The sequence below is a fragment of the Centropristis striata genome, chromosome 5 (genome assembly GCF_030273125.1).
Source record: "Centropristis striata isolate RG_2023a ecotype Rhode Island chromosome 5, C.striata_1.0, whole genome shotgun sequence".
In the NCBI taxonomy this organism is placed as follows: Eukaryota; Metazoa; Chordata; class Actinopteri; order Perciformes; family Serranidae; genus Centropristis; species Centropristis striata.
This window is the reverse complement of record NC_081521.1, coordinates 10,167,035-10,187,417: the sequence shown is the minus strand read 5'-3', so window position 1 is coordinate 10,187,417 and position 20,383 is coordinate 10,167,035. Positions and strand designations below refer to the sequence as shown.

Here is a 20,383-nt window from a genome sequence, read left to right as displayed (position 1 = left end):
GGTTTTTTGTGGGATTAAGTCTTAAGCCATAGGACACCCTCTTCAAGCATATTTTTTTCCCCCCCAAGGAATATACTCAAGCCGAAACTTTAACCAAAAAAACCCTCCAGGCTGGATACAGTGAACGAGAGAAGAGGGCCGGTGAGAAAGGAATAGAGGTGATTGAAGGGCAGATGGCTTCGCTGCTCGAAAAACACCAACAGCCGGATGAATAAAACATTTGAATAGAGAAGGAGTCGTGACATCTGGCTGAGGATCGAGTTAGACACTCTCCTCATTCCCTCTCTCTTTTTGCCTATTCTGTCCATTCTTTCACTCACTAGCATCCCTGTCCTCTTCACCCTCCCTCCTTCTATCCATCCTTCACTTCCCCTTGTCTCTTTCTCTCAAACAGCTTGTTTGAACTGCTTGTTTCGTCTTCTCTCGCTCATTTTCGTTCCACCTTTTTGCGAGCCCCACATTCCACTCTGTCCCTCTCCTACCCCTTCTCTTCCTCCTCCCCGTCCTGGTGTGTGATGGTGTGTCCCCTCCTCTCTGTCCTGGAGACATGCCTGTGCAGGAGATGGCGGTGAGTCCTGTCAAGTCCCTGTACTGGGAGCAGTTCCCCCCCATGTCGCAGCGCCGCGTCTACTGCACTCCCGTCTACCACGAAGGCCTGCTGTATGTGCTGGGGGGCTGCAGTGAGACCGGCATGCCTCTGGACAGCGTAGAGGTCCTGGATATAGAGAGTCAGACGTGGAGCCAGCTGCCCCCACTGCCCACTGCGCGGGCAGGGGCCTCGGCTGTAGCATTGGGGGGGAAGGTGATGGTGCTTGGGGGCATGAACCAGCAGCAGACACCGCTGGCCTCCGTGGAGATGTACCACCCCGACGAGGGCAAATGGGAGACGAAGGCCGGCCTGGGTCAGCCATCCATGGGAGTCACCATTGTGGAGAAAGGTAAGAAAGTGCAATGCACGTGCTGCTTTTAATACCTGAAGTCCTGAAACAGTTGAGCTTATTCTGAACATGATTTGGCGGCATGACAACTGTTGGATGAAGTTGGACTGTTTTAGCCCGGCTCAGTTGGTTGATATACGTTTGATATTTGCCACTGATATAGGTGACTAATGACTTCACTTGTGTGGAGTGAGGATACTACTTTTGTGGGGTTTCCAGTGCTAATTTCATTCTTGCAAAACATTATTACACCATTGTTTTTCTTCAATGTCTTGTTCATTTTAATGCCTGGTACAACACATATAATGATAACAACAAAATAGTTCATTAGATATCAGCTCTTAAATTAAACTCTAGATATTTTCCATGGTTTTATTGATAATGATTTTGGTTATTATCAAGAAAACCATGGAAAATGTTTAGATATCAGCTCTTAAATTAAACTCTTATGTGCTATTTTTGTTGTTAGCATTATATTTGTCCAAACAAATGTACCTTTAGTTGTACCATGCATTAAATGAATAAGAAAATAGAGAAAACAAGGGTGGTCTTATATTTTGTTTCATGACTGTAAACAGTGCAAGATGGTGGTTGACTTTCATTTTTGTTTCAATGCAAAAACATGCAACAGTTGGTGTTCTTTCAGGATTTGTAGTGTAAACTACTATTTTCATAGTCACAAGGTTTATGCTGCTTCTTGACCGTCAAAGTATAAAATATCTGTACAAGTTGGTGGAATGAAGCCTTGTGTGGTTTGTCTGTTTTTTGTAGGCTTCAGCTAGTCTTCAGGTTTGTCCCAAGCTTACCAGCTGCAGATGTAGTTGTGCTTTTATGTGTGTGTTTGTCTGCTTTTTGTCTGAAATGTGCATGTCTGACTGATAAATTAGCTTCAGTGCCACCCTAGCGTTATTCCCAAGGCCAGGAGGAGCATATATCAATAGCTCACGACATTATTTGTTGGGTTTACATAAAAAGCCCCATACAGGAGCAGGGATGGATGAAGGTAAGGCTAGCTAACAGCTCTGATCTGCTCTTGTTTGGATTTGGGGAAATTTAGTCAAAAATGTCAAATTTGGGTCATCCTCAACCTTAAAATCCTTTAAAACATAATGCTGACCTTTGATTGTTATGATCCAGGCTAACTGAGCTCACTAGCTGAAGGCAGTGTTGCCAACTCCTCAGTAAGGAGAGTAGATATTGACTGTCCTAAGTCACTAAATTATGTCATTTAATTTGCATAATTTACCATGTGCATGTACTTGTAATGGACGCTGTAGGAGAGAGCAATAACGTTGTGGGAAAGACTAAAAGTGAGTAAAAAACACCCTAAATATGTTTAGAACTGCAAGCGCACTGTCTTCTGTCACAATCCCAACCCTCCTCCTTTATCCGGCCTCGGGACCGGCTAAAATGACCCAAAAGAGACACTTACTATAAACCAGCCTGCGGCGACTTAGCACATGCGGGATTTGCAGACTGGACACTAAGGGGTTAACATCTCCTGCTCTGACTGCAGCTGGGATAGACTCCAGGAAGGACTGTGCCGTCTGTGAGTGCTTTGGGACAGGTGAGGAGTCGCCAGCAGCCCCCGCTGCTCGTTAAGAAGACTAAGAACAAGTCTCCAAAAGTCTCCAATAACACGAGAAAAAAACGCTAGATTTGTCTCTAGTTGCTTTTTTGAAAAATAGTTGCGAGGGGCGTTTGAAAAGTCGGTAAATATAACGACAAAGTCGATAAGTTGGCAACACTTGCTGAGGACAGTTAGCGGCAGCTAGCATTAGCTTTACTTCTGTTCATCAGGAAACTTAGAGACTAGAAAACAGGAAAGCTAGAATTCATTTTATCCTTAAAATATGATGCAGATTTACCAAAATCAGTGACATAGTTGGTGGTGTGTGATTCACTTCTTGTGGGAAATTGTACCTTGTAACCAGAGTTACATAATGTGTAAACAGGCATTCAGGGCACCATTCTCAATATTACAAGTCAGTGTAGAGTACATTTTTTTAGCTGTTATTTTAAGTTAAAATAGTAGCATACTGTTGCTTTAAAGCTGGACATAAAGTTTTCAACCTATGGTAAGGGAACGTGTCTATGTTCCCCGGGTCCTCTTTGTATGAGACTGGGGAACATACGTAGGTACCTTTTTCCCCACTTTTCCCAAAAAGGGTCCTATGTTCCCCAGTCTGTTACTTTTTCCACCATGACTGCCAAATTCCATGGCAAATAGGCCTATGTAGGCCTACGGGCTTTTTGGCATGCACATGCAAATAGGCCTAGACGAGGAAAGAATAGGTCAGGGGTGGCAAACTTGCAGGTCTCGAGCTAACCCTAACCCCAGGTGTGGGGACCCTTTTTTTCAGAAAAAGGGTCCTATGCTCTCCGGTATGTAATGCTACAGGGGAACATAGGACCCTTTTGGGGAAAAACGGGGAACATAGAACCTTTTTTCCAAAAAAAAAACCTGGAACATATGGATGACCCCTAAGGGAATTAGCTAGGTAGCTAATTCCAGTTACATTTCAGAATTCCCAGGACTAACTACTCTCTCAGGGACTTTGGGTAAAAAATCTCAAACCTCTGCTTTGATAGGTAAAACACATGTTTCATTCTATTCTTTTCTTCAACTGTACAAGATTGCTGGCGTTCGTGAGTCAAGAAGCAGTGTTCCTGAATGTTAGTTATCGCCATAGGCCTACACATGAGTTGCATACAATCTTTGTTTGACAGGTTTACTTGATGCAGTGCTTTGGGAACGCTCACTCTGTTTCTGCTCTAATATTCTAAATGTGTCAGCGCAGACTATGCCTTCACCCCATCAATTAGTGCCAAAAACTTCATGCAGGCTCATTAATAACTGATTATGCAGCTTCTTTGACACATTCTTAAGACTTTGAAACAACAGCGGCAACAACAAACTCATTCCTCTGAAGGGGTGAAGTTAACTAATTAGCTGTTCATTTTGGGAGAAGCCCCTCCAAGCTTTTCAGTCACTGTGGAGCTGCTGAAGTGTCTCTGGAGTGGGAGCTGTTCATTTGTGATTAAAGTGGTGTGAGGGGTGCAGAGATCGATGGCTACTCACACACATGATGAAGCTGAAGGTTTGGTAAATATTGCAGTGAACCAGTCCCAAACTTCTGATGATGTAAATGGTGAGTGTTTGTACTGCGGTATCCGTGTGCGCTACCTCGCACGCTTTATCCGAATGTCAAACATAGCTCATGTGGAAGAGCCAATTGTCACGCAGTCTACCTCTGCTGAATAAACATACTGGACTTAATGCTCATTCCCCAGGCGTGTGCAGGCTGTCTGAGGTTGTGTATGTTGGCACAGAGGAAGGTTTGAGTCGTGAGAAAGCGAGGAAGAGTGGGAGGAAGGAAACAAGAAAAGAAGCGATCACAGGCCATAATAGGGGAAAAGATACACCACATACAAAGGTCTAGAGCAGGGATGGGCAACTTAAATGCTGGAGGGGGCCACAGTTTTTCATCGACACTACCACAGGGCCACATATAGGACTGTGCACTTACTCTACTACTAAACTCTACGGAGTCTGGGGCTATTTAGTCCATTTCTGAATCCTTTTCATCCTGCCTGTATACACCACTTAAAACATGTTTAAATGCCATGTTGGTTAATTTTTTACACCTATATTACCTAATAATAATAGATTTTTTATTCTGACTTACTAGATCAACATTTTGAACCAAAAAGAAACAAAGAAAAACCAACATAAATGTGATCATTTTGTCTTTTTTTTTTGTCATATTATGTCTTTTTAGTAATTTTGTGTCTTTTTTGTCATTTTGTGTCTTTTTTGAGTCCTTTAGTCCAACATAAAATGTGATTTTGAATCTTGTTCTTACTATCAAAACACTATCATGCTCAATAAAGAATTTTAAATGTTGAAAATGTGAACAAAGGTTGCAAATATAACATATAAGAGGGTTCCATCCAGTTCTATCATTTCATACTAAATATATTAGACCTTGTCTCCAGTTTTACTTGGTATATCATCATCAAACTGAAACTGGCCTCATGGAGTTTACAGCCAGAACTTTAGAGGTAAATTTACAGTAGGGCTCCACGCTGCTTTGTTTTCTAGTCTGGATGTGATGAAGAAGTCATGATTTGGTGCTTTTGGTGACTGCAGAGGGTTAACCAGATATGATGAAATTACAATTTTAAATGTGTTTACAGTGCAGTAACTTAACATATTTCATGCTCAAATGCATGTATAACAGTATGAATAGGAATACAAAAGGTTTGAAGTAAATAAAAAATAACCACTTACTGTAATTTCTATTTTTTTCAGTGCAAGAACAGCAGACCAACATTAATTGCAAGAAGGAATTTTGTGCATTTTTAAACTGCACTTTTAAGATTTCATGCTCAAATGCATGTAGTTGTACTGAGGGCCACTTTAAGTGAGGGTGCGGCCCGTATGCAGCCCCCGGGCCTCCAGTTGCCCATCCCTGGTCTAGAGAGACTTTAAACATTACATTGACAGTAGACTGAGGGCTGACAGTGAACAGAAAGAGAACACAAGTGAGATACCATTTTTGAAATTCCTCTTCACTGCAGTTTCCTGTGTTTACATCACATGCTGTTGAGTGCCGACTTAATACACCAGCAAGGGATCAGTGTGACCTTTCAAGGAAACAGAGACAAAGTGGGGGAATATTTCTATTATATGTATTTTCATTCCATATGCTGTGTTTTATACACTAGTTTAAATAAGCCAGAAGACAGGTGCTGCTGAGTGTGATGCAGACCAGGTTGGTTCGTCCAGCATTTACCCCGTCTGGCTCTGTGTCCTGTGGGGTCTTCCATCAAGGTAAATCCTGGCCTATTTCGATAGGTCTGGCTAATTAAAGTGAGGAATCTGTTTCATTACTGTGGCTTATATGGTCCCCTGCTCAGTAACCAAGGTAACTTATACAGCTGAACTGCTCCGAAGAAGGCAAGCTGTCGAGCTCATGTTAGCTTAAAGCTTAGCATGCATAATTAAAGAAAGAAAAACAGTTGAAGTTATTTATTAGATCACTCGTTTTGTTCCAGCTGTGAAGATAAAACAGTAAAAGCTAGTGGGTTTTTTTTTAATGCCGATACCTATTATTTTGACATCAGTCTTAACCGATCCCCGATATGTGCTGTTGATTTTTTTTTGGGCCGATTCTTGAAGCCGATATTTACTTTTCTCCCTCCATTTACATGATAAAAATGACACAATGACAAATGTTTCACAAGTCTCAATTAAAAAAAAAAAAAAAAAAACATTTATTAAAAAAACAAACATTGTAGAACCTGATAATGTAATAAATTCCCGATAATGTTATAACCCCGATAATGTAATAAAAATATGCACTTGAGTCCATTGAAAATGTAATAAAACCTGATAATGTAAAAACTTCCCAATAATGTAATAAAGTGTATTTCCCAATAATGTAATACACTTTTTTTTTTACCAATAATGTAATAAAGTATAACATTAATGTTAGGTTATTACATTATCAGGTGAGCCTTCATTTCGCAAGTCCTGATAATGTAATAATTCCCCAATATTGTAATAATTTAACAGCAGACCACCCATTACTTGGGTTCAAGTGGTGATACTGTGTATCAACTTTAGCTCAAGAGCTCTAGCGCCACCAACAGGTCAAAGTTGAATGTTGATTAACTTTTGACCCGTTCATCCGTTTTTCACCAACGAGGTATCCATGATGACACACGAATGCATCTAAAGGTGCTTGGTGTTATACTTTATTACATTATTGGTAAAAAATGTATTACATTATTGGGAAATGCACTTTATTACATTATCGGGAAGTTATTACATTATCAGGTTTTATTACATTTTCAATGGACTCAAGTGCAGATTTTTATTACATTATCTGGGTTATTACATTATCAGGTTCTACAAACATGATATTAACAGTTGGATAGCAAACAATGTGTATGTTGTTCTAGGCCTAGAGGTGGTGGCGCCTCAGATGATCCACATATTTGATGTGTTTTTCTTTTTTCTGGTATCAGCAGCAGCTCACCAGAGAATGGAGATGTTGCACCGAGCCTTGCCTGCGTATCGGCCGATATTTGCGTTTTTTACTTGTTTCGGCATCGGCCGATATATCGATCTATCTATAGTAAAAACTGTCCAAACCATAATCCTCTCCAGTTTCTTTTCCAACTCCTGAACTTTTTGAACTAGATGTCCAGTTTCTTGCTTGAATGAGAAGATGACACTTGTCATGCAGCAAGGTACATACACAACTTATAAAAAGCAGATACAAGCCATAATCATTATAATTAGAAGAAATTCAATAAATTAAGACATGAAATGTTTCATTCTGTGTATAATGGATCTATATAATGTTATTCCACCCTTTTGAATTGAATTACTGACATGAATAAACTTTTCTATGCTACTCTAATTTATTGAGATGCACCTGTAGTCTGTCAACAATATTTTGCAACGCAATCTTCCTTGCCTCATTAATTGACCCCCATTATATTTTTCTTCATCTATAGTTCCAGTAGAATGGTTTTCTCAACTTCTGAGAAGGCTGCTCTTGTCTGGGCTGCTTATGAGTTAATATTGATTAAGACTTGGCTTAATTGTGTTGATGTAACGGCTTGAGCCCTAAGCAAAAGTTGACGTTAATTCAAACCAGGCTTTTTTCAATTAGGTGCAGATTTCATTAGCTGCGTTGATACAACCAACCTCTGAGGGCATCAGGAGGGTGTTCTATATTTAGAAACCTATCTGGTTTGATCTATTCTGATCATTCTGTGCTGTGTTTCCCTGCGTTACCCGTCTACACACCTGCTCTGAATCAGCCTCATAATCATTCCCCAGCCAATCAGCTCCCTGTCTGTTCTCCTGCCTAATCACTACATTTTCCTCACCTGAGCTTTTCCGTCTGTCTCCCCACCTGCACTTCATCCCCTCATCATATTAGTTTATATGCAAGGCCTGGTTTGGATCCTTGGTTCTCTATCGCAGTAGTTCTCAACCTTTTTGAGTCGCGACCCCCAATTTAACATGCATGTTGTCTGCGACCCCCGCTCACTGAACAGAATCTCACACGCACAGTTCAGATCATACAAACTCAGTTGACACGACGAATTTTGGAAAAATAATGAAGCAGACAACAACTAAAACATCTCTCTGTCTGTGCATTTATATATATGTATTTATATTTTATTGTTACTTTTAATCTAAGTCCTTTGCTATCAGTTAAAAGGTCCATTCTGACCTCCTGAGTGTGTAACAGTCAGCTTCAAGCCAGAGACTCCTTGGGAAGTAACAACTTGATACTTTGGGATTTGTCAGAAAAGACACAAAAATTACCCAAAATAATCAAATTGACCACAAAATGATCAAAAAAAGACACAAAATGATCAAAAAATTACATAAAATTTAGCAAAAAAGGACTCAAATTGACCAAAAAAAGACACAAAATGACCAAAAAAAGACACAAAATGACCAAAAAAGACACAAATTGACCACACAATGACCAAAAAAGACACAAAATGACCAGAAAAGACACAAAATCACCAAAAAAAGACACAAAATCACCAAAAAGACAACACATGAACACTTTAACACAGTGGAGACAGAGCTGACTTCCAAAATGATTTGGCGACCCCCAGAAATCATCTCGCGACCCCAATTGGGGTCGGGACCCCAAGGTTGAGAATAGCTGCTCTATCGCACCAAGACTATCTCTTCACGCTACCTATTCCATATGTATGGGGTCAGTCCCCATACATATGGAATAGGTAGCTGGAATGATAGTCTCTCTGCTCAGAGAACCTGGGGGACCCATGTAATCTAGCTCTGCCTTGCCTGCATGAACTTTAAATAAAAGGTTTTAAGTGAAAAATGTAGGGCCGGGACTTTTACATGTTAATTAAGGTTAATTAATTACACAAAAATTAACGAGTTAAAAAAATTGACGCATTTTAATCGCACTTATTTTTGCACCGCGGAACGTTTCTCATTGGATCAGTTTCAGGAGGACCGATTATACTGGAGCACCAACTAGCGTTGATGAGTTGAGACAACAACAAACCACAGTGAACATGAATGATGAAGCTGATGAGACGCTTTGGTTGGCCCCGTGGATGATGGGACATTTAGTTACTAAAAACCAACGGATGGAAGCGTCCATAAGAGCATGGTTGTGTTGCTAGGCAACAAGGAATTCACATATCACCGCAGCACATCCAGCCTCAAGTATCACCTCAATGCTAAACATATAGCAGCTAGCGGCTAATGTGGTAGCTAGCGTGGATTGTGTTTTACTTTAAAAAACCAAAGTATTCTAGTTTACAGAAGGTCTACCTACCTATAGGCTACCTGGATTTATGAAATGTACTATATTTGTAAATATGCTATTGCTACACTTAATGGCAAAAATTGCACTGGTCTGTTGGACTTATATACAATAAACAATAAACAATATTTTTGTTGCTTAAGCTTATGTATTCAGTCATTATTCAATGGTATACTAAAAATCCATGTGAAAAAAAAACTTTTCACTGTTCTCAGGTCAAATATTTATATGCGATTAAAATGCGATTAATTTCGATTAATTAATTACAAAGCCTCTAATTAATTAGATTAATTTTTTTTATCGAGTCCCGGCCCAGGTAAAAAGTTATTTCTGTTCAGTTTGTGTTGCCTGCAGTCTCCTGTGTTTCGGTCCACCTGCTCAAATCCCCATGCCAGTTGTATTTAGTGCAAATCAAAGCATTACGTACATGTTGGATTAAAAAGGAATTATATAAAATTACAGTCAAAGTATGAAGCTACAAATTTGTAAAACCGACATGTAGATGGACACTTCAAAAAGACAACAATTCATTTACTTTCGCTAAAACCGTCTCCCAAAACACAATAGTCCAATCACAAGCTTATGTACTTATGTGCTGTAATGTAAGCTCAAAACATTGGCATGTCCAGCTAACTCACTTACTGCTGACAGTGATTTTAAAAAGCCAGCTTTAGGACTGGAAAATCCATCCACTGTGTGGGAGCTGTCCTGGATGCTACAATGTTACAGTATTAAATCACAGTTGAGGCTAATGTTAGTGGCTCTGTCCTGCTCTGTAGAGAATTTGGGGAAGATTACTCCGGCAACCTGAACTGAACTCGTTGCCAGTGATAGCCTTATGTTTCCATTGGTTAGTCCTCACCCTCAGAGCCTTTTCTCTATTAAAAAGTGAAATGTGAACAATAGAGGATAAATCTAACCTGTGTTGCTTGTACAGTTGTTTTACTAGCATATAATAGGGCTGGGCGATATGGACCAAAAGTCATATCCCGATATATTTAGGCTGAATATTGATGTACGATATAAATCCCAATATATTTATCGCAAACTGAGAGGAAATGTTCAGTTAAAGTCAAACTTAAATATGACATCTCACAAGTAGTTTTATTGAAACTGTTTATTTAAGTGAACATAAATACTGTATAACAAGGAGTACCTTTAAAAAAAAAAATCAAAGCTCCATAAAGTGCACAATTAAATAAAAAAAAATCTTAAATGAAAATAGCCTATGAAATTGTATAGGCCAATCTCTTTGCAAAATAAATATATTCATATCAGAAAAGAATAACGAACATTACAAAATAACTAAATATGACAAACCCTAATATTTATATATCAAGAAAAATGGAAAAGAAAATTTGAACTATATCGATATATGTGATATGGTCGGATTCCATGACATTAAAAAAATATCGATATATCTTTTATATCGATATATCGCCCAGCCCTAGCCCATAAACAGGGTCGTGGTAGAATAAAAAAAAGTCTGATCTTACTTTTTTTTTTTTATTTCATTATACTCAACCCAACTACCCAACTACCTACCCTGCAATACAAGAGCAATGATGCTGTAGTACCATTTGCTAAGTGGAAATTGAAATGCCTTTGTTGAATAAGCTCTGATTGAACAAATAATATTAATATTCGTAATTATAATCGAATAATTAAAAATATATTTTTTTATTTAAACAAAGAGGTCATTATTTGTTTTTCAACATGCAATGAGCAGGGCAATATAAAATAATAATTTTTGGTACGTAAGCTCTTAAAAAAATCTTTATTTATATATATTTACTAGGGCTGGGACTTTAACTAGCTAGCGGCTAGTGTGGTAGCTAGCGTGGATTGTGTTTTACTTAAAAACCAAAGTATTCTAGTTTACAGAAGGTCTACCTACCTATAGGCTACCTGAATTTATGAAATGTACTATATTTCAATTATGCTATTGCTACACTTAATGGCAAAAATTGCACTGGTCTGTTGGACTTGAACAAAAATAAACAATATTTTTGTTGCTTAAGCAACAAAAGTGTATTCAGTCATTATTCAGTGGTATACTAAAAATCCATGTGAAAAAAAAGACTTCTCACTGTTCTCAGGTCAAATATTTATTTGCGATTAATTAATTACAAAGCCTCTAATTAATTAGATACATTTTTTTAATCGATTCCCGGCCCTAATATTTAACTAAGAGAATGGTGTTTTTGTGAAACTTTCACTGTGCATGCTGCAGTGCGTTTAAATGAGCATAGAGAACACATACATGCGTGTTGATGCTTTCAGTGTGGTAACTCGTGCAGCGGAGGAGTTCTGCTCTAAAGCCCTGCAGTAAAAACACTTCCCCTAAGTGGATGCTGTCACACTCATTAAAGAAAAACTCCCATTAAAGAAAAGCTTAACATTAACAGCTCAAGCGCTCTGGTTTTCATGTTTGTTGAGTGCAGTAGAAGAGATATGTGTGCCCTCTCAGCAACTCCAGCGTGACTATAAAATAAATAGCATGAAATAGAAATGAGACCAGAACCACACACCGTTTCCAGTTGTCAGTTATTAAGGAAGAAGAGAATTGGTGTAGCTGATAATTAACACCGCCAGTAAATCCAATGGAATTTATTAAACTGAGACACGACAGCAGCCAGTGTTAATCTGTGAGGATTATGCCTGCTGTTCTACATGTTAATCTTAGATTTACATCACCCAATTGTTTATTACTAGAGGGGAACCCTGCAGCAGTGTGGAAACAATACAATTGCTCCTGTTATTCTCTGATGCCTTCTGACATCTGTGTGACAAATGACCAGCTATATGTCCACTGTGTGTGGTGTGTTAATGTCAGAGACTGTGCCTCAGCCATAAGTGTATGAATGTGTATATGAATGGGTGAATGAGCACTGTCTGTAGTGTAAAGAGCTTTGAGTGGTCGCAAAGAGATAGAAAAGCGCTATATAAGCTGTCCAGTTACCATTACCATGTGCACAACATGGGTCTAAAGCAGGGATGGATAACTTAATTGCTGGAGGGGGCCACAATTTTCCATTGGCACTACCACAGAGCATGAAATATGTTAAGTTACTGCACTGTAAACATATTTAAAATTGCAGTTTCATCATATCTGGTTAAGTGCACGGTCCTATATGTGGCCCTGTGGTAGTGAACATGAAAAATTGTGGCCCCCTCCAGTATTAAGTTGCCCATCCCTGCTGTAGTCAGAAGTACATTCACTTTCTCAGACTTTCACACAATTGGACTTTCTTTTGCAACCAGTGGAGTCGCCCCCTGCTGGCCATTAGAAAGCATTGGCCGAACCCAGCTTGTTTTACGTGTGTATACTTGTGCATGTGTGGCATCTTTATTGCTCTATGCTGGTGGATAGTTGTTGGCCAACAATGGCTGTAAGTGTAAACAGAAACTTGCTCTAATTGGGAACTTGACTTGACAACACTGACACCTCTACAAGGATACACACTACAATGTTCCCCTTGCCATCCCTGCCAAAGCTCCAGGATTTGGGCCAAAATTTTGAGAAACCATTATCCAAAACCATGTGTGTGTGTACAGTCACATCTAAGAAGGTTTGCCTGCAGCTGAATCATGTGAAACTCCTGCAGTGACAGCTGACCTTGAGGGATACAGAATTTAAATGAGTTTGGTGTGTCTGATGGAGGGACGGAGCACTGATGAGAATGGTTGTGCACAGCATGTGCAAAACAGTGGCCTTTAAACCCTGTTGCTTCATTTAAATAATGATTTCAAACCTAAGGCAAGGCAAGTTGTGACATGCAAAGTGTCCAAAGAATTTAAACTCAGAATGTCATGACTTCAGTTGGGATGTAACAACTCAGATTTAAGAAGTGATGAAGTGATGAAGTGTGAACTTACAAAGAAGCACTTATGTTAGTTGCTTCTGTGTGTGACTTTACTGCATGTTGATGGATGCAAATAAGACGCTTTTTTGTAGATTTGTAGAATTGTAAAATTGTTTATTTGTCTCCTTGTTTATGTCCTTACACAAAAAATGGCATAAAGAACTGAAATGTTTAAGTGAGAGGTAATAAATCAACAACACAGAGGCTCCTTAGTTGAACCAAGATGGCAAACTTCACTCTTTCTACCCTGATAAAACACAAAACCACTTACACTGTTGACTTGCCGTTTGTCAGCTGTTGTCATTCCATAAGTATCTGCAATAAAGGGCCTGTTCCACGTCGTAGTAAGTCCAGTAAGTCCAGTAAGTCCAGTGGCTGGTTGTTTCGTTACACTTCACTTTCTGTTTTTCTAGGTTTAGGTACTAAAAGGCTTCGTTCAGTTCATTTTAGATGACAAAACTACTTCTCTAAGGTTAGGGCTAAAAAGTTCATGGTTAGGTGTCATAAAAGATAGTTTAAGAATTAAAATAAGTGCATGTAAATGGCAAAAGTGAAGGAGTAACGAGGACTATATGAATACTGGAAGTGACATATTTAAAACGTGACATACTGAACTTAAGTGACGTTACTTAAAATAACATTATTTACTTTTGCCTTTACTTTGGACATGCTTGGCGGTCTGCTGAGTGAAAGTCCTGAGTTAGTTTGACTCATCCACCAACCTTCGTCCCGTCCTAACAGCAACTTTTTGTTTTTTTATACTACCCTTGCATCCCCCTTTGCTTTTAAACGCTTTCAAACACTCTTGCTTTCAATGTCACTGCAACCTTGGCGTCATTGTTAAATACTACAGTCAACAATCTACGTAAATATAGCAGCCCATTGAATGAGCTGATAAGAACTGAGTGAACCTACTAGGAGGTAGAGTCGGCCCATACTCGATCATATTTATGGGATGGTAACGACTGATAAACACCCATTCAATAGTGTGATAACGACTAAATCAGCACAGATCAGATCTTGTCTTTATCTTTACGTTCTTACCTTTCACAATAAAAGCCCTAGACGTATACATTGAGTACATTTTTGCTATTGGGAACTCAAATTCAATAAAACTTGTTGTGCTAAAAGAAAATTTGGTAGGGCTGTACAATAATTTAGCAGTCTGCCAGATGCTGCTCTGGCTCAACAGGAACTAGTGTGTCCCCTGCACAAAAACCTGATTTTCAAAACCTTTTTGAACATGTGTTGCATTGCTGCAGGTTTAAACAGTTTTGAATGTGAAATTTTCCCAACTGAGTATTTAGCATTTTCATGTCAATTATCTGTCATGCCCTTGTGTTTTTAAGTGCCTTTAGTCTTGTTGATGTTACTCTAAGAATGGTGTCAAATTTGAATAATTAGAACTGGCAGCTAATTCTTTAAATCAATCTGAAGTTGACCTACATATGCTTAATCCTTAACCATGCCGTTCAATTAATGTTTTTCTATTTATTCGTAGTGCCTCTGTTTCCTCAGGTGACTCCTCTGACTAGGATTTTTCTCATCTGTGGTGTAAAACTCAAAATACTTCAACACATTCCTTCTCTGACGGTTTGATGCAATGATTATCGGTTGAACACAGCTCACTAGTTTAATTTTGTGTTAACAAAGACTAGAAGAAAAGACTCATTACTGCATTCACTGCACTGCTGCTGACACTTGCTTTGGCACGTTTATCATTATTGGAGATATCAGAGTCACATGAAAGAGATGAACAGTTGGAAGATGAAGGTCCTCAGCTGGATCCTAACCAAAGACGTCACATGTTAGACCACTGATCCAACAGAACACCCACACTCTGACTGCCTATAGTGGTTACACCCTCCTACCAGTCCTGTCAAGCTGTAAGGACTGGTATTTTTACATGAATGTGTGGATGAAGCAACCAAGACACAGAGTTTGGTGTACAATTTATGCTGCCATGAGCCTTGGATTTATTCTAGTGTCAATAAGAATCAGCTCTAGGGCAAGTTAAACAAGTAGATTCAATTTTAGTATCCATTTAATGTGTAACATGAGGGGTGTAGTGACCTGATTGCTACTCGAAAAAGATGCCACTACTATGATGAGATCCCGTTTATAGTGTTTTACATGCACAAATGAAATGTCCAGTTTCCGTATATATCAATTAACTGAGTCTATTGTAACGTTTCCAAACGACTGTATACTTCTTTCTTGAACAAATAAAGTTATATTTCCAACTTATACATCACATTTCTGTGGTCAAAAAACTGTGTGCCTCTCAGGCATCTCACAACAAATTAGTCATACATTATAGTGAAATGTGAACTCTAACATCAGAAGCCATAATGAGTGCTCTTCTCTACCCGGTGGTGGGAGGCGCAAACAAACAAATAAACAATCAACCCCTTGTAAGAGCCATTTTGCTTTAAGTCAAAATGAGAGACAAGATTGACCAAACTGGAGAAGGACAATTAAATGCTGCTGGAGGAAGAAATAACAATGTTGAAGAAGAAAACAGAAGAGAAGCAAAGTGAGGATATTACCTGAATGAATGTATTAAGACCATCTCCTGTGGTGGCTGTTGTAGAGAGGAGATGTTTAGAGAGGCTCAAATACATTGGATATAAACTCTGCATTTTTCCTGACTGTACAGCAAAACATTGGAAAATGTAAGCATCGTGAGCTGAGGGCACTCTTATGCAAGACTGATCTCTGCTGCGGAGTGGGCTACCAAGCCAAGATGCTCATCACCTTTGAGAATACCGCTCATGAATTTACATGAGCATCAGTTTGAATGGATTTCTACTTGACTGTGATAAAACTAACTTCATATGGTGCCCCTTCTATGAACTGCACTTGTTTGAGCTGTGGAGCAACGTCCCTAGTTACCATTGACACACTTAATGACAGAAGGAGATAAAGAGATGGTGCTCTGTGACCGAGGTAGAAGTCATCACAGCCTTGCAAAGTAATGGTCCATTTAGAAAGTCTAAAGAGATCAAGGGAGAACACTGTTAAATAGGGATGCACCGACAAATATCGGGCCAATACAAGGGCTGTTTCCACTACCGCCCAATACTCACTACGGGTCTCACTCGCCAAAATGGCCCTAATTTGAATAAAATTAACTGGCCGCGGCGACTCATTAAGAAGAGTAAGAACGAGTCGAATCAGCAGTAGTCTCTCCCAGCTGCAGAGCCGGAAGGGATGTTAACCCCTCAGCGTCCAGTCTGCAAATTGCTAATTGGCTAACAGTTAGCTCTGTAGCAGTACAGTGTGTATGTCCTGCTGCTGCAGGAGGTTTACAACAAGCACCGGACACTCTGTGCACAGTTAGTGATGCCGGTTAATTTTACGATCACTATGTTTATGATCAGTGGAGACGCTGTGCATAATTAGCCATGCTGCTTTGTTTATGATCAGTGGCGGACGTTGTGCACAGTTAGCGACTACGGCCACAGTTGAGTCTCTCGTGTTTAGTCCGTCGCGTATGTGATCACGGATTACGGTCAAAACTGTCGCTAAGCAATTACACGACGCTTGAAAACCATACGTCACCCCCTGTTCTTGCACTGAAAAAAAAAGAAATCACAGTAAGTGGTTATTTTTTATTTGCTTCAAACCTTTTCTATTCCTATACTGTTATACATGCATTTGAGCATGAAATATGTTAAGTTACTGCACTGTAAACATATTTAAAATAGCAGTTTCATCATATCTGGTTAAGTGCACGGTCCTATATGTGGCCCTGTGGTAGTGAACATGAAAAATGGTGGCCCCCTCTAGCATTTAAGTTGCCCATCCCTGCTGTAACCTAAAGAGTCCCACACTTGTAATAGTTACTGCAAGTTCATTCAAAGATTTAACCTCACAGCAAGAAATAGATGCAAACTAAGAATTACTCAAAATCCCATATGCACATCCCATATGGTGCTTACATGCATACAATGTTGGTATGCTCTTTCTGTGCTCAAGTTGCTGCTATCTTCTCTGCCATCTTGAATATTTCTGCTCCAGAAATCTTGTTACTGAATGATGAATAAACTCCATGTCTATCTTTTCACAACAAGAGAGTTTCGTTTGAAGGATTAACAGTAACAAAAAACCTCTGGTTATGAGATGGAGACCTTCTGGTGAACTCTGAATATTTCAATAGAAGCTCCTCTTGTCATTTGAATCTAAAATTACATCTATTCATTCTATGAGCATTCAATTCTATTCTCAAATGAATCCTTTAAACATATAATATATGGAAATATAATACTTCTTTGAACTTTTATTCTGTCTCGGGTAAACAAAATAAATGTCTAATTAACTTGTTCTACACTGGAGCCTGTAAATTAAGCAGTGGGAGACAGCTTCAAGTTTTATTTGGCTTGTATATATTTGTCTTTGTGCAAGCAAGAAGTTAACCTAAGTATGGGCCATGGGGAATATAGACTTAGACAAGATGTATCAATATTTGTCTAAAGTCTTTAGACTGAGTTTTTCTTCTTGTAAGTATGAGGGAACTGTCTTTTTTGTAATATAATAAAACAGTTGATCAAATAAGACAGAAATTATTTTTAGAAGACAGTATTGGAGAGCTTTAGTGTCTGTTAAAGGGGACATGTTATGCTAATTTTATTTTTATTATCTTGGGTTTATACTAGAAGATGTTTACATGCTTTAGTGTTTAAAAAACACATTGTTTTTCTGATGATACTGTTAGAAAATACCAGTACTGTATTCAGGCTCTGTCTGACACGCTTTGATAAATCCCACTCTGCTGTGATTGGTCAGTGTTTCAGAAACCCAGTCTCATCAATCTGCATAAAAATAACCAACTTTATACTTTCAAATTACGGGCAATGCGTTTGCCAAAATAGAATTTTGTGTGCGGATGACGTGTTCAGGAAAGTTTCTAAAAAAAGTGACCCTACTAGCAGCAGGACATTGTGAGGTAGTAGTTTCCTTGAATTCATGCTACAAAACCACTTCTCTAGGTTTAGTGCAAAAAACGTACTGGTTAGGCGTTATAAAAGACAGTTTAAAAAGTAAATAAATGCACATCAATGCCAGAAGTGAAATTCTGAGGATGAAGTGGCATACAGTACACTACTGGTCAAAAGTTTTAGAACACACCAACTTTTCCAGAATTTAATTCAAAATGATGCAGTTTAATGTCTCAGTCTACTCTGAAATTAATGCATATTTAAAATTCTTTATTGAGCATGAGTGTTTTGAAAATAAAAAAAAGATTCAAAATCACATTTTATGTTGAACTAAAGGACTATAAAAAGACACAAAATTACCAAAAAAAAGACACAAAATGACAAAAAAAGACACCAAAAGACACAAAATGACTTACAAAGGCATGAAAAGAATTCAAAAATGGACAAAATAGCCCAAGACTCCATAGAGTTAAGTTGTTCACCCATTTCTTGTTCCCTGAAAAAGGCCTACTTGTATAATTCTGAAATGTACATTATTTTTCAGTTTTGGTTAACCTTACCTTTTTTTATTTACCTCTGGCAGTTCACCACTTACCTTTGTACCCTTTCAAGCTGTTCATTTGACTTGAACTGCTTAAATTTCAATAAAAAATTGAAAAATTGGGATGTTCTAAAACTTTTGACCGGTAGTATATATAGGTAGTTACATAATACGTGAATTTAAGTGATGTTTGTATCAAATGGTTTACTTTGGTTTTCATGTGGGACACGAACCCTGTTCTCCTGGCTGAAAGTCTTGGGTTTGTGTGACCCATGCAACACCCCTCCCACTCTCCCTAAGGGCAATGTTTGTGCTTTATTCATAACAACTATAACCAATGAGAGCACTGATAACTCCAAGCATAAACATGGGGACAGATTGGCACAAATTCGATTTTGGCATACACATTGCATATGTAACCTGACTGTGGAGGCATTTTCTGCCAATATTTAAAGTACATACGTAGTATATATTAATGCTGGTGTTGCTCAGTGTCTTCCATAAACATCTGTTGGTTCTTCACACAAAAAGGTTATTACATATTTAGACATAAAGCCTATGCACTGGTCTTTTATGCAGCAATTGTTGCTTACTGTTTCTAGACACAACATTCAAACTTGGCCCCTCCTCCTCGGCCTGGGGCTTGACTTTCTATGTTTTTGTTTTTTAGCTTTGTCTCTGCTATTTTCGTAGCTTGGTGCACAAAGAGTACCACTAAGAAATGTCTCAAACAAAAAAAAGAAAGTAACAGTCTCTGCAGATGCAGACACCACCACACAATTCTAGTGGGTAATAAGTGGTGATTGAGAGGGACGTAGACATAGAAACGAGCTCATATCTGAGCGTATATATTTTGTCTTGCAACAGGGTTCATGTGTGATTCATCAAACGTTCGCATCTGTTCGTTTGCCCGCACCAAGAGCAGGCTGCAGGTGAGCAGCCTGCAGGTGGGCAGCAAGAATAAATATAAAATGGGTGGAACACCAAGGGCAGTTTTTTCCTCTTGGAAAGGCTTTGCTGTCCTCTATCTTTTCTCATTTTCTCTGCTCTTTATGGAGGTTCTGAGAGCAGGAACATTAAACATAAATGGAGGCAGAGACAGAGACGAACGTGCATTGTTAACTGAGATGAGCAGAATGAAACATCTAGATGTGCTTCTCCTACAGGAGACACACAGCTCAGTGGACAAGGAGATGGACTAGGCTACGTCTTGGAAGGGACAGTGTTTAAGCCATGGTACCAACCTTATTGCAGGAGTAGCAATTTTTATTTTCTCAACATCCCTCCTTAAGAAATAAGGTAGAACAGGTCAGGGTCCAGGTGGTGCAGGCCACTGGCACACCCTTTATATTTATAAATGTATATTCTTACACTTCTGCTGCTCAGAGAATACATCTATTTCAGAAGCTAAGCGACAAACTCAACCAGTTCAACAGCACCTCAGTAGTAGTCGTAGGAGTTTGTGTTAAACCAGAAGGTGTCAGGGTGGGCAGCGGGGACTCTCCAAAAATTTTATTTTATGCGGTTCTGGAAATCCATTGGGCCTGACTTGCACGGTGCTGTATTGAAGTGCTTCAGGTCAGCAGGCAGTACTTTCCTTGCTGCCAAAGAAAGGAAAGTATAGACCTGGCCTTACTGAAGAACTGGAGGCCAGTAGCTCTTCTGTGTACGGATTACAAAGAGATATCCAGATCCCTGTCAAACAGGCTCAAAGACTTCCTGGGGATTATTGTTCATGCTGACCAGAACTATTGCA

The 20,383-nt window shown here is 39.0% G+C and overlaps 1 protein-coding gene across 1 annotated transcript in view; it reads left to right on the top strand.

Moving 5' to 3' along the window:
• Positions 1–514: 514 nt before the first annotated feature.
• LOC131971174 (kelch domain-containing protein 8B-like) overlaps positions 515–20,383 on the top strand; it is a 234,620-nt gene continuing 214,751 nt past the window's right edge. The window contains exon 1 of the mRNA XM_059332498.1: positions 515–938. Within this exon, the coding sequence (XP_059188481.1) occupies positions 548–938 (391 nt within the window). The 5' untranslated portion in view covers positions 515–547. The remainder of the gene's footprint in view (positions 939–20,383) is intronic.